This window comes from Euphorbia lathyris, chromosome 1 (genome assembly GCF_963576675.1).
Source record: "Euphorbia lathyris chromosome 1, ddEupLath1.1, whole genome shotgun sequence".
NCBI lineage: Eukaryota > Viridiplantae > Streptophyta > Magnoliopsida > Malpighiales > Euphorbiaceae > Euphorbia > Euphorbia lathyris.
The window spans coordinates 559,557-575,031 of record NC_088910.1 but is presented as its reverse complement, the minus strand read 5'-3'; the positions used below and the strand labels follow the sequence as shown (position 1 = coordinate 575,031).

Genomic DNA, 15,475 nt, shown 5'->3' with positions numbered 1-15,475 from the left:
GTAGATCTGAAAACATGTCGCGTCCGTGTCTAAATTTTTCGAATTTATATTTTGATATTCGTATATATTATAATTATTGGGTGTGTGAAGTTAATTTGGTGCTATGGAAAAAGTTTGGAGTTAATTCGATTGTTTTAAGTGTAAATTCTAATTACTATCCACCTTAGGTCCGAAGAATTTAACCTAGATTTCTGATACCAAACTTTCACACCCGACCCTGAACAACCTCAATCGGCATCTGGCGTGAAATAGAAAGATTATAATCAATACTTAGGAGTCTCTAATTTAATTAAATATCATTATATTACAATTGCAATACCAAAGTTCTAACCATAATTCTAACAATAAGTAGCCAACTTCCAAACCTCGCCTAAACGGTCGATAACCTTCTCTATATCCTGTACTTTCTCACCTAAAAACATTAAAACATTTAAAAACGTGAGACAAAAATCTCAGTAAGAAACTATCAGCTATAAAAACCAACTTTATTTAACATAGCTACATATATACCTTTATAAAGGGATTTAATCAAAACCTTATAAAATATACTCAAAACTTAAGTTGATATAATTTTATCAAACCAATTCATAATCAAATAAATGTTTTATCAAACAGTTTGGAATTTGGCTACTTATTGTTAGAATTATGGTTAGAACTTTGGTATTGCAATTGTAATATAATGATATTTGGTTAAATTGGAGACTCCTAAGTATTGATTATAATTTTTCTATTTCACGCCAGATGCCGATTGAGGTTGTTCAGGGTCGGGTGTGACAAAACAAGTTCCTATTTTTATTTTAACTACTTTTATTGAATGACAAGAGTTTATTTCTATCTATCTTTTGTCGTTGCTTATTCAATTATGAGTGAGTAAAATAACGAACAGGTGAAAGCTGTTACGGAATAGGTAATAAATGGGTTAACACTTCTCCTTTTAATTACGTGTAAACTTATGTTGGTTATTTAGTGGTTGATTAATTTTAATAGACTTAGCTAACCTATTATTTTAATTGAACAGTTAAAGGGAGACTCTAATTGGAAAATAGAACCATCGTTAAATACATACAATTAGAAAACCTAATATTTTGTAATTAGTTTTATAAAAAAAAAACTAGGTACAAAATACTAATAAGGGTAAAGTCCAAAAAGAAAAACTCATAACTTTAATTCTCAAATTTTTTTAATTTGTTATTTAGGTGTTGTTTGATGATGAGAGAGAAAATGAATGTTTAGAAAGAGAAAACTTTAAAAATAATAAACTTTAATTCTTGAAATTTTCTATTTTAAGGTCATTAGCGATTTTTTTAATAAAACAAAAATTTCACATCTCATGGGGATTAGGCATGTGTTTTGAACGTAAAAGCACAATGTATTTTTTAATTTTAGTTTATTAATAATCAATAAAGTTTAATAAAAAAATTTTAAACAAAAAAAGTTTAATAATTTTCAAATTTGAAGGAAGAGCACACAAAATATTAAATTATTTATGAATGGTAATTAATCTTTGAAGATTTCAATTGAATCACGGAAATTATTCGTGGGATAAAAATTAATCCTAAAATCAAGAATAAGGTGGGTAAATTATATACGTGGTGTATAACTTTTACTTGTAGTCATTTTGGTGTACAATCAAAATTTTGTCACACTAAACTGTACAACCTTTTAGTGACATCCTACTAAAGTGTACAACAGGTAATTTTAACCGGTCAATGTCTGGTCAACGCGCCACCTCATCACTTTTAACCTCCAAACAAATAAAAGTGGATCCCACCTAATGCTAAATGACTAATTTACCCTTAATTATATTTTCTTTTATTTTTTACTTTTTTTAATATTAATTCTTTTCTCTCTCTCCCTTCCACCGAAGCCTCTCCCACTGGCTCCATCTTCTTCTTCTTCTCTACTTTATTGAATCCAGAAAAACCATAAACTGTAGAAACCAAAAACAGAAACATAAAATAGATTATAATATTTTCATTAAACTTGAAATTAAGATTGAAAATCAAGGGTTGGAATTCATTTGTCGTTCCGCCATTTTCTCTCTCTCCCTTCCGCCGTTCATCTTCTCCGTCTTTGGTTCCGCCATTTGTCTGGTCGGTATTCATCATGGCTCCACTTCCGTCTTCATCGTCGCGACTCGTCCGCCGCCATTCATCTGCTGTAGCCGCTCCGACCTGTCTTAGATCTGGAATCTCAGTCGATCGATGGTGATGATTTGGATCCAGTGAGGCGATTTGATATGAGGCATTTGTTAAGGATTTTTTAGGATTGATTTTTTCTTGATGCAAAAACGTTTTCGGTGTTGTAGGCATGGAGGTGAGAGAGAGCAAACGTTTTCAGCGGAGGTGAGAGAGAGAAAAGAATTAATATAAAAAAAATAAAAAAATAAAAGAAAATATAATTAAGGGTAAATTAATCATTTAGTATTAGGTGGGATCCACTTTTATTTGTTAGGAGGTTAAAAGTAATGAGGTGACGCGTTGACCAGGCATTGACCGGTCAAAATTACCTGCTGTACACTTTGGTGGGAGGTCACTAAAAGGTTGTATAGTTCAGTGTGACAAAATTTTGGTTGTACACTAACGTGTGATTACAGGTAAAAGTTGTACACCATGTATGTAATTTTCCCGCAAAAGTACCCATAATGTTTACAAACACAAGTAATTTTATCTTTAATGTTGGCAGCTAAGAGCAATTTTATTCATAACGTTGGCAGCCAAGAGCAATTTTACCCTTAACGTTGGCAAGTTGGGTCAATTGCAAACATTATTATAAAACACAAATATTTTATTCTTTATTCTGCACTGATTGCATATAAGTTGATTCTAAAAAATATATTTCATATTTTTTGTGATTTAATAATAGAATTGGAGATTAAAATTTTTAAATTTGGCGAAATATTTGATTTTTTTTGTCAAACTCGTACAAAGTACAATATATATATATTTTAAAAATAACGTTTAATTGTATGTTTGTGATCTGTTACTAACGAGTGATAAAAAAATTACATTAGAAAAAAAATTATTTTGTTTATTTTTTTTAATATCAACATATTAGATGGGCGGGTTAGGCCGAGTTTGAGAATTACTATTTATAGTCTATCCCAGCCCGGTCCGAGGCCGGTATAAATATAGGTGGGCTGAGTTGGGCTTGGATAAAGTACTTATATATAAAGCCCGGTTAGGGCCGGTCCAAGCCCGATCCAGTCCAACCCATTAATAGGTGTAGTCCTGGGTGAATTATTTTATTAGTAACATATCATAAATATATAATTAGATGTGAAAAATATTTAAAAATATATTTCTATTGTACTTGGACAAAAAATATTTAAAATATTTTATCGAATTTATAAATACTACTTTTCAATTTTATTATTAAATCCCTTAACATAGTAATCAAAAGCAATTTTAAGGGTTAGTTAAAGTTTAGTCATGGATGTAAAATGTAAATTTAAGTGACTTTATAAAATTTTAAAGTTCATGTATAATTTAACCATTATTGATTAAAAGATCAACTACACATCCTAACAAAAAATTTGAAAAATAATAAGGCTTTCTTAGTTAGACTTTGTTCTTTATCCTATTTTCATTCCTATTTCGAATTGAGTGAAGAAAAGCATTTTAATTCACTTTGAACTGAATAATAATATAATTTTTTAAAAATAACAATAATTAAAATAAAAATCTTATAAAAATAATAATGATTATAATAATATATAATGAAAGAAATAATTATAAAAAATAATTATAATTATAAAAAATAATAATAAATTATTAAACTAAATGCTACAGAAGACCTTACACTATCATTTTAACATTTTGACATCAATGAACACGGACACAAAACGCAAATACTACTAAGTAGAAGTGTTCATGCAACGTAAACATTGCTAATTCCTTGTCAAATCTCATTTGGAGAATTTTAAGCAAATCATAATCTCTTAATATTTTGCATCCTCGGCGCTGAATAGTAAATCATTCGGCACCACGCATTAACTATTCTTTCACCAAGGCGCTGTATATTCTCTTCTTCGAAACTGCAACTTACACTTTTGCAAATATACAGTGAACATATGTTATCTACAGAATACTATACAAATACATAAACAAAAACGCTTTCACCCCTATAAGTTACAACAACAATAGAAAAACTATAAAATAGATTACAAATCGATGCTCGTTTCCCGACGACATCAACGACAATTTTACTTTCTGTGGTGTCTAATTACTGGACGAGGATGATGACGATGATCACGTGTTTTTCTCTAGAACCGACAATGCCGGTGTCAAGTAGTTGTTTGCTTTGTCCGGCAGATGTGCCACCTACAACACCAAAGAAAACGTTTACACATGTTGATACAAGTTCTATTTTCTAGGGCTGTAATCGAGCCGAACTTTGGCCTGCTCGGTTCAACAAAATGTTAACTAGCTCGAACCAAGCTTCGAGCTCAAATTTGTGTTCGAGCTTGGCTCAAATAGAGGCTCGTTTGTTCATGAGCTGGCTCATTTGCATTTTGTAAGCTTCTCCTAGAAATTCATAAAGTTGAACACAAAAAATGGATTCTTTTGAAACACAGTGGCTTAATACATCCCCAACCCCTCCAGTTGTCCAAAAACTGCAATTGACCCCTGAACTTGAAAATATTACAAATAACCCCCTCAAGTTGTTTATTTGAAACAAATAAACCCTCAAATAACCCCTAAACCCAGTGACGGATCCAGGATTCACTTTCTTTTGTGATTTATGGGTGCTAAATTGATATTTTTTGTACTTTTACAAAAAAAAATTAAAAACCCATACACAATTTCCATAGAATCTTTAGAGTTTTCTGGCAACCAGTGGGTGCTCAAGCCCCCCCCCCAAGCCCCCCTCTAGATCCGTCCCTGCCTAAACCCAAAAAAACATTAACATAACATTACAGCACAAACAAAAGATGTCCAAAATATCTGCTGGTACATTAATAAAATGGCAAAAAAAACTCCTAACATCACGGATATTAATCTATTTGAGGGCATATTTGTTCCAAATAAGCAAGTTGAGGGGGTTAGTTTAACGGTAACTTTTGAAGTTCAGGTCAGTTGCAGTTTTTGAACAACTCGGGGGACTGGGATGTATTAGGCCATAAACAAATAAAGTAACAAAGAAAATCAAATCAACTAGCAAAATCGGATCTCAAGACGCACGAGTAAGAAAAGTAAACCACCGGGATCGAGCCACTTATGAGCGGCTCGGCTCATTTACAGCCCTACTATTTTCCAACATTTACAATATAATAATGTTTTTTACCAGCTCGTACAGCTCTCTTCCCTGCTCTGCAACGTATTCATAACAAACCTGCGTGTAGATAAAGTAAAATCCATACATTTTAGATCCATGGAGAAAAAAAATCTACGGAGCACAGAATGTTACTCACATCAAAGCTTTTGTTCCTAGCGGTTGAATCATGCAACGCCTTAACACAAATATCAGCAACATCAGCACAGCTGATTCCCTGAATAAACGCTAATTATCATGTGGTTGATGCAAATGAGTTTTAGTGGTCTTGCTTCAATCAAACAAAATGCAATTTCGCACCTGAGAAATCCTGTTTCCTTGGTCAAATATAAGTGCCCGTTGGCCACCAGGCTCTTCCTGAGAGAAGTGTTGAAACATAAGACATAAGACAACTATGATTCATAAAATTAGAGGTGACAAAAATACACACGAAATCGATACATAATTTTAGTGTCCAGCATAATAGGTAGTTTATAATTTTTTATTTGACACGGAATTGACAGGTAAATTTTCAGGTTGGGTTTTGTTGAGTTAGGGTTGACATGCTAACTTGAAAATGACACGAAATGACAAGAATATTTAAAATTATTGTTACATTCTTTCGTGTTTTTACATGTCACCTTTATTTAACAAAGGTAATAAAATTACAATTAATACTTGCAAATACGACTCAAACCTCATATGTTGTTGTTATAAACACATTACACAACCACGCAACATGATATTAGCAGACTTTTGGATGTTTAATGTTAATATATTAATCCAAAAATGATAAAAAAAAAAAAAAAAAGGGCGGCCCGGTCGCATTACGCGTCCCCGCTGAGCGAGGGTCCGGGGAGGGGTCCCACCACAAGGGTGTATTGGGGGCAAGCCTTCCCTTGTCAATTTAATTGGCAAGAGGCCGCTCCTAAGACTCGAACCCGTGACCTCTGGTCACACGACAACAACGTTTTACCGTTGCGCCAAGGCTCGCCCTCAATCCAAAAATGATAATATGTTTAAAAATAGTACCATATACTCTTAACTTTTTAAAAGTCGCTATTAATATATATACATACTAAACTACATGTGACTTGAAAACACGACACAAAATCGACACTAACCCGATTAGGACACAAATTTTTTTGGGTTAGGTTAAGATTGACTTATTTTTATACTAACACGAAATTGACACGACACGAACCCAGTAATTGCCACGTCTACATAAAATTATGTTCACATCTAACCATATAGAACTTCTACTCCATCCAGACTACTCTGCATTCTTCCTCCTGAATACAAACTAGTGTACATAGGACAGATCCAAGAGGCTTGAGCACCCACTAGTCGTCGGAAAACAGCGAAAATTTCATAGAAATTATGTAAGGCATTTTAATTTTTTATGTAGAAACACCCAAAAATTATCAGTTTAGCACCTATAAATCATGAGACCATCAGAAACACCCTTGTCAATAAATCCTGAATCCGACCCGTAGGTACGTATCTAGCAGTCTTCCGTTTGCAAATGGTACATCAAAATATATCAATGTTGTGCAACAATTGTGATTCATACTCTAAACACTTAAAATTCTTTTGCCACAAACATAAAATTATTTACAATTCTTTTGCCAGAACCCCAATGCTTCCAAAGAACATTTTTACCTATATGCATCAACGATTTCCACTGCTTTTTTTACCATTTTGATATTGCATGATCAAAGACTATCATCTATGTTGCATGGAAATGAAAATGGATACTGGGAAACATAATTTCTAAAAAACATATGAAACCGAAACGTGTAAATATTAAAAATATAGGGGCATATTTATAAATGTCCATTCCCTTTTATAAGTCATTCTAGCAAATTAGTATTTTACCCAAATATAAATCATTCTAGTTTTTCAAGAATTTTTAGTTTAGTTTTTTGATCCAAGCATTAAATTATTTTGTCTTGGTCCATGTGTTTTTGAACATTCCAATACTTATTTCCCAACCACGACATAAGAGAAAAAAAAAATGGTTAACCAATTTAAATTCATTCATTTGACTCTATATTAATTGTATTTTTTAATTTGTGTGAAATAACCTAGAATGACTTATATAAGGGAATGGAGGGAGTAATATATTTAAAAAAACAAGAACCAATAACACGAGGAAGAAAGTCCAAGCTCAATCGAGATTTAAGAGAGCAGTATTATGGGAGAAAGAAATATAGTTAAGTTCTTTAAATTGAAGGAAACAAGGAAGGAATTATCAGTCAAATAGGATAGTTTTGATTTTCCTAATCTTAGACTGAATAGGAAATTCAAAATAGAAATTTTGAATTTCCAGAATTTTAATCGAAATAGGCAGAGGAAACCCTTTAAAAATTGAGAGACGGGTTTCATATTTTGAGTAATTACGGAAACATGCCCAGAAACGTTTCGTATCAGTTTCCGAGAGTTTCCGTTTCCCACATCTGCCAGAAACGGTGAAACGCTTGTCATGAAGAGTTTCCGTGCATCATAAACTATCATAGTTGTATACTCAGCAATCGATTGATGGTGTAGGCGTGTTAATTATAATTACCTTCAGAGGACCAGGGCGAATGATTGTGTATCCAAGGCCCGATCTCCTCAGTGAGTCTTCGCCAGCCTGGAGAAATTATGACCAGAAATGCTGCTTAGGTGACACAAGGAATTTACAGCAGTTAACTGTTAAAAGATACAATAAAGCAGAATAAATCACTAACCCTCTTGGCTTTTAGAACTTGCTCCCTTCTGGTAGGTTCGACTCCTAATCCTGTGCATGAGACCAAAACGAAGTCCGTTTCTGGCCCAGTCTGCAAAATATTGATATCATTCTTTCATATCAAGACAATTTAATGCACATAACAAATTCACACCCTGCACATTGTTAGACAATATCAATATTTGTAGTCTGGGGCTATACTGTTAGGTATTTAAAAGGAGGAACACATAACCAGCAATTATTTCCAAATTTACTGCTTTCCTTACATCTAACTAGACACATTGCATGTGGACAATCCAAAATAAACCAGTAGCTTCAGAAATCTCATTTGCATATGTGGCAGAGTCACGATAGGAAGTATGTAAGTTGCTTTCACAATTGGTAAATTCAGGACATTGAATGTCTATAACATGATCTTGTTGGTCTAAGCTTTTACATAGTAATTTTTATGATAAAAAGGTGAAAACGGACAAACAAGACACTTATTTCTGCTTAACCTGACCTTTAATTAACATAAGTTCAAACCCAAAGATGAATATTTAAACCTAAATTTTATTTGTGCATCACATAAACAGAACTTACAGGCAAAGCTTTTATATATTCCAGGATGAGCTTAAAGTTTCTCAGATCTTGCTTTGCTGCAGAAGGTCCTTCAACAGTTCTCTATAGCAAGAAAAATCAAATAAGATAGTAAAGCTCAATTGCCTAACAAGCACGAGATCAGTTGTTATCTACATCTATGCAGTATCCTTCTTAATTTTTATGCCTTCAAAAATTACTAGGAGTCCAAATAACACGTCAAGAAAGGAAAAAGACCAGCAGCACTCAATCACAAGAAAAATAAAAGAAAAGAAAAGAAATTGTAAAATTTTAGAGCAAAGATGGTTGTGTTGATAGATAGTAAGAAGATATCAACTCAACTTTTGAGAAGAAAAATCAACAGTTTCAGGGGTGATCAAAAAGCTAGGAAGCTAAGGCGTCATGACCACAAGTAATGCTTACTTGTAGTGGCCATAAATAGCCATCCAATTCTTTATATAAAGCCCATTTTTGGGCAAGCTCCGTATCAGATTCCAGTTAGCAAAGGAAAATCAAAACCAATCAAGTGATTATGAGCAGGAAAAGACCAAACCACTTTACAGAATTCATCCTCTTGCAACAATTAAAGAATATAGGTCCAAAAATCCATCAATGAGAAGCATTTTGAGAAACTATAATTTCCAAATCTGAGTTCCCAGCAATGCCAAACCTGTCTTCGGGGCTCAAAGCGTATGGTCAATGTGTGCACAAGGAAAGGGTCTAATGCAGGATCATCTGGATTCACGGGACGAAATGCTGAAAATGGCACTCTGACCTGCTTTACATAAACAGTTAAAGTTAAATATAGTTAAGAATATCCAGCAAAAGAAGAAAATTAGATTTAGATTAGACTGAAGCAGACACCAGTTTCTAAGTTGAGAGGTCTTTAGTTCTTTACCCTGCAAAATCCTGCTTTGGTGATAATCCTTGCAAAATAAACTTTGCTTTGAGTTGTATCAGCTAAAGGACCTGCTTCAAGAATTAAAACGTAGGACCTTCCATTTCCTCCAACTGAGAGCACCAAACCTTCATACCTAACCACAATCAGAAGTTAATCACGGAATTAGGACAAGAGAATGATCAGCATCCACCATTAACTGATAGAAAAATTGTAGTGAAATGTCAAGTATCGTGTACCTGTCAAGAGTATAACCCAGAGGAAGAGAGAGCTTTTTCGATAGTTCGACATACCCACCTCTTGTGAATACGTACCCTTGAGAAAACATGAAAAAACAGTGAGTAAAGAAAACTAATGGGAGAAGAGTTTCCATGTTTTACCCTAGCAACCTATGTTGCACGGAACTCTTCGCCACTAGCGTTTCTGCGTTCCATTTCCGTTTCCTAGCTATATTTTTTAGAAATAAACGTTTCCCGGTGTCCGTTTCCGTGCAACATAGCTAGCAAAGCAACCTATGTTGCACGGAAACTCTTCTTCATTAGCGCGCGTTTCTGTTTCAGATTAATTTATGTTTCCATTACAGTTTCCTAGCTATATTTTTTTAGAAATAACGCTTCCCTTCCGTTTACATGTCAGATTCCGTTCCAGTTTCCGTGCAACATAGCTAGCAACAATTCATTGCAAAATGCAAAATCCCCAATCCAATAATAGCAGACCAAATTGGACACAAAATAGAGGTACACTGGCTATTACCTGAGAAAACTGCCTGTCCAGTCTCTGTGAATTCAAATTTAGCATCCATTCCAGCATCATACTTTGAAGCAACAGCATCCTGGAAGTAAGTTCCTTGACGGACTTCCCACCCACTCAATGAATCTTCCGATTTAAATTTTGCAAGCAGAAGCTTGCTTTTGCTACTTTTTCCTGCTCTTAGTTGAGCTAGTTTGTTGTTGTAGTCCTAATTTTAAATTGAACAGAAGCTTTATTCAATCACAATAAGGAATCAGCATATTGAAACATGAAGTATAAAATCCTTTCTAAGGACAAATATGAGCAACTAGAAGGAATGAGAATGAGATAGATATACCTGAAACGCTTTGGTAAGGTTAGAAACCCCTTGGTAATCAACTCGAAAAAGATCGCCGGTGATTGCAGAACGAGCAGTAGCACAATAAATAATTTTGTTGCAGCCATCAACAGCAGCCCTCAGAGTAGAGGAATCACCTACATCCCCTATAACAATCTCCACAGACCTAGGAAGCGCGTCAATTAGTTCTTGATCAGTCTTTCTAACCAGAGCCTGCGCCCAAAATAAAAAGGCAAAATACGTATAAACAAGTAAATCTACATATACACATATACATATCGAGAGAGAGAGAGCGAACCTTAACAGTGTAGCCCCGAAGCGTAAGCTTCCTAATAACAATTCGGCCAATGCGGCTAGTGGCACCAACAACAAGAACAGTGGTATTTTGAGCTCCAGGTATGGCGAATTCACACATTGGGCCTTCTCTAATAAGTAATGCATCAAATGCCTCATTATCATCAGCACGAATAGTCCTAGATATTTGACCTAAACCAGAGAACTTCCTCCATACTTCATCGAATATCTGCCTGGATTTCCTCCCCAATCCCACCGGATTAACATCGTCTAAACTTAGGGATTGCTTCTGAACTCGTGAGTTATCGCTATATTCCGTTTGATCGCCGTCTTTGTTAGGGTTTGATGCTCTGACTGAGAAAGATCTGCAAGTATTTGGAGTGAAAAACAGAGTGCGATAGCTCAATTTGAAGCGATTCGAATTGCTGAAAGTAGTAACTGTGGCGGATACTCTCATCATGAAGGTATCGGAAGAGAGAAGAACAGTGGATACTTTTTAGTGGATAAACTAAAGACATGGCCTGTCTCTGTTATATCATCCAAAAGTTGAAAATTAACACAACTTCTTGTGGTTGATGTTAGAGAGAAGAAATTGGATATTGAGAAGAAGGTCAGAGAATGACAAAGGGTAAATTACACCTATGACCACTTAACTCTACTCATATTTACGGGCACTCATGGCCACTCAACATTACCCATATTAACATTGTGCCCATTAAACTTAAATTCTTAACGGTATGACCACTGAACTTTACACTTTTTTAACATCTACTCAACGCCTCGAAACGACTATTGCCGGCCTTAAAATAAGAAATTCAAAAAGTTAATAATATTATAAGGAACTTTAATTCTTAAAATTTTCGTTTTTTAGGTCATTTAGGTGTTGTTTGGTTAGGAGAGGGAGTGTGAACTTTTAGAGAGAGAAATCTCCAAAAAATGGTTTTTGAAAATAAAAAATGTAGTTTCATAGTAAATATCATTCTAAACAACTTTAATGTTTGAATATTTTCATTTCGATGTTGTTAACGGTCATTTTGAGGAGTTGGTTAAAATTGAGTGACCACCGGTATTAAAAAGTGTAAAGTTAAGTGGCCATACAGTTAAGAATTGAAGTTCAGTGGCCACAATGTTAAAGTATGTAAAATGCAGTGGCCATGAGTGTAATTTAATCCATATTTACGTTACACTAAACTTCAAAACATAACATAAAATCACTCAATTTTAAGTTTTCTAACATTGTAAATTTTAGTGCTTGGATTTAACTTAGTAGGCAACGTGTCATTTTTAGGTTGATACGAAATTGACACGTAGATTTTTGGATTCCTGAAAACGTCATGAAATGATATGAATATTTTTAAAAATTATTATTATATTCTCTCGTGTTTTTATATGTCACTTTATTAAATAAAGATAATAATTACTTGCAAATATGATTCGAGCCTCCGAAATCGTTATAAAAACGTTACATAACCCCCTAACATTATATTAACGAACTTTTCGATAGTTAGTGTTAACATACTAATCTAAAAATCACATTATATTTTTAAAGGTTATCATATAGGGTAAATTACATCCATGGCCACTCAACTTTACCCATTTTAACATTATGGTCACTGAACTTCAATTCTTAACAGTATGACCACTGAATTTTACACCTTTTTTAACACCGGTGACCATCAATTTTAACTAACTCCTCAAAGTGACCGTTAACGACCTCAAAATGAGAATATTTTCAAGAATTAAAATTGTTCAGAACGACATTTACCATGAAATCACATTTTTTATTTTCCAAAATCACATTTTTTAGGAGCTTTGTCTCTCTAAAAATCCGCTCTCTCTCCTAACAAAACAACACCTGAATGACCTCAAAATGAAAATTTTCAAGAATTAAAGTTCCTTAGAATATCATTAACGCTTTAGATTTTTTATTTTTAGGCTGTCAATGGTCGTTTTGAGACGTTGAGTGGTCACCGGTGTTAAAAAGTGTAAAGTTAATGACCATACTATTAAGAATTGAAGTTCAGTGACCATAATGTTAAATGGATAAAGTTCAGTGGCTATGGGTGTAATTTACCCTTAATATATATTCATAACAAAATTAAATTACATATGTAACCTGAAAACACGATACGAAATCGATACTAACCCGAACAGGTTAACACGATTATGATATAAAAAATTTTGGTTTGGGTCTAGGTTTACTCTTTTGAACACGAACCGAAAATGACACGATGCAAATACGATAATTGTGAGGTCTACTGTTTACGACCTCAAAATGGAAATGTTACAAAATTAAAAAGAAATTAGAACGATGTTTATACGTGAAACAACATTTTTAATTTTCTAAAAACGTCATTTCTTGAGTTTTCTTTCTCTAAAAATTTACTTTCGCTCTTTTAACCAAAAACATCTAAATAACCTCAAAACAAAATTTTTAAAGAATTAAGGTTGTTTAGAATATCATTATTTCTTAGAATTTTTTTATTTATTTTAAGACCGTCAGTAATTTTGAGATATTGCTTAAAATTTAGTGGATCATAATATTAAAAAATATAAAATTGAATGATTTTTAAAGATTTATGGTCATAACGTAAATGAGTAAAGTTTAGGTATAAATTACACCCATGGCTAATGAATTTTACCATTTTAATATTATGGTTTCTGAACTTCAATTTCACAGTATGACCACTAAATTTTACACTTTTTAACACCGGTGGTCACTCAACACATCAAAACGACCGTTGACCGCTTCAAAATAAAAAATTCGAAGAGTTAATGATATTCTAAGGAACTTTAATTCTTGAAAATTTTCGTTTTAAAGTCATTTAGGTGTTGTTTGGTTAGGAGAAAGAAACTAAATTTTTAGAGAGAAAGCTCCAAAAAAATATGATTTTGGAAAATAAAAAATGTGATTTCATGGTAAATGTCGTTCTGAACAATTTTAATTCTTGAATATTTTCATTTTGAGGTCATTAACAGTTATTTTGAGGAGTTAGTTAAAATTGAGTGGCCACCGATATTAAAAGGTGTAAAGTTCAGTGATTATACCGTTAAGAATTGAAGTTCAATAACTATAATGTTAAAATGGATAAAGTTCAGTGGCTATGGGTGTAATTTACCCTAAAATTTAGTGGTATGGGATTAAATTTACCAGAATGAGAAATGGAGACCACAGAATATGATGAAATAGAGAACAATATTATAAGTCGCAATGCTGCCACGTTTTCTACTCATTTTTTTTTTTTTTTTTGGTAAGGGTTTTCTACTCATCTTTTAAGAAAAAGGCGGCTCCTTTTATTTTATTTTATTTTATTTTATTTTATTTTATTTATGTATGGATACGGAACAAATTTTATTTGCTTAAAACTAGGGGTGAACAGAACCGAACCGAAAAAATGAGATCGAAAAAACCGAACCAAACCGAATCATATTATATTTTGGTTTGGTTTGGTTCTAATTATTAAGCTAGTTTGGTTTTCGATTTGGTTTGGTTTGATCCGGTCCAAAACTGAACAAAAACAAATCGAAATACAATATGTACTACTTTTAATTTTAAGGTTTTAAATTAATTAACTAATTATATACAGAAAAAAACAATTAAACATGTTTTTTTCTCTCTCAACTAATTATATATACAAAAGAAAAACTAATTATATGATTATTGTTTTTATATAATTGTTTAGTTAGTGAAGACACGAGTACTTGTAGGTCTCTAGTGCTTTGTTTGGTCCAAACATGAACCAAACCGGACCTGACCGAAATAATTCAGTTCGGTCCAGACCAAACCGAATTATAATTTGGTTTGATTTGGTCTTAAAAAATAGAGATAAATTGGTTCGGTCCAATTCGGTTTGGTTCGGTTTTTGAACCGAACCGGACCATGCTCACCCCTACTTAAGACTCCCTGAACTTGTGCAAATCATTTGATAAGTCTCTTGAATTTTTTTTCAAGTGTATCGATAGCTCATTCAACTTGTATAAAATGTACAGTTAGTCTCCTGAACTTGCACAAAATGTAAGCAAACGATCACTCGATTGCAAAAATGTAAATCAAATGTGAAATATGTTGAATTTTCAAAGTGTCTCGATAGTCCTTTTAACTTGCATAAAATATTCATTTAGTCTCCTGAACTTGTACAAAATGTAATCAATTGGTCACTCGGTTGCAAAAAAGTAAGTTAAATGCGAAAGATGTATTGTCCGCGTCTTAAAAAAAAAGTAAAACGAGCAAGGTCTGCCTCAGACTGAAGTGAACCCCTCCTCCAATTCTCTAACTCCCAAAGAAAATCCTCCACTAGCGAAGCCTTTGCCCCTACCTTCCACAAAAGACATGGCATCTTCCTCCAAGGCTTCGGAAACAACAGTTGATGAAGGCAATCTCTCAGATACAGATTCTGATATATCTGACACTAAAAAATGGCTTCATCTTAAGTGTTTTATGAAGATGGAAATGGAGCAAAGTGCAACCTTGGAAAAATGGTAGTTTCTCTTCCCATTGACTGCGCTTTTTCTACAAAGTGCTCAAAAAGAGAAATTTCCATTTCTACCGATGAACCAGATGCAAAGAGGAAGAAGACTTGGAAAGGAGTAAATTACCGAACAGTAAATCAAGTGACAAATACTGTTAGTTTAA

The 15,475-nt window shown here is 33.4% G+C and overlaps 1 protein-coding gene across 2 annotated transcripts; it reads right to left on the bottom strand.

Annotated features, from left to right (window-relative positions):
- Positions 1-3,744: 3,744 nt before the first annotated feature.
- On the bottom strand, positions 3,745-11,424 carry LOC136219920 (protein HIGH CHLOROPHYLL FLUORESCENCE PHENOTYPE 173, chloroplastic-like). Of its 2 annotated transcripts, XM_066007514.1 has the most exons (13): positions 10,847-11,422; positions 10,549-10,761; positions 10,215-10,419; positions 9,701-9,776; positions 9,462-9,597; positions 9,234-9,338; positions 8,567-8,647; positions 7,986-8,075; positions 7,823-7,888; positions 5,575-5,631; positions 5,414-5,491; positions 5,287-5,334; positions 3,745-4,322 (listed from the first exon to the last, which is right to left on the bottom strand). In XM_066007514.1, exons 1-13 carry the CDS (start codon positions 11,300-11,302, stop codon positions 4,251-4,253), a joined length of 1,683 nt encoding a protein of 560 aa, XP_065863586.1. In that variant the 5' UTR covers positions 11,303-11,422; the 3' UTR covers positions 3,745-4,250. The 2 variants fall into 2 exon arrangements, 1 of the variants encoding a protein (XP_065863586.1); XR_010684333.1 differs by lacking the exon at positions 3,745-4,322 and having other exon boundaries at positions 5,414-5,483; positions 10,847-11,424.
- Between the last annotated feature and the right edge of the window lie 4,051 nt (positions 11,425-15,475).

Coding starts and splice junctions, on each gene's coding strand:
- LOC136219920 (XM_066007514.1), bottom strand. CDS start 11,302: ATGATGAGAGTATCCGCCACAGTTACTACTTTCAGCAATTCGAATCGC. Junction 10,420..10,548: donor ACCTTACCAAAGCGTTTCAG/GTATATCTATCT, acceptor ATTTAAAATTAG/GACTACAACAACAAACTAGC. Junction 8,648..9,233: donor GCTTTGAGCCCCGAAGACAG/GTTTGGCATTGC, acceptor TTCTTGCTATAG/AGAACTGTTGAAGGACCTTC.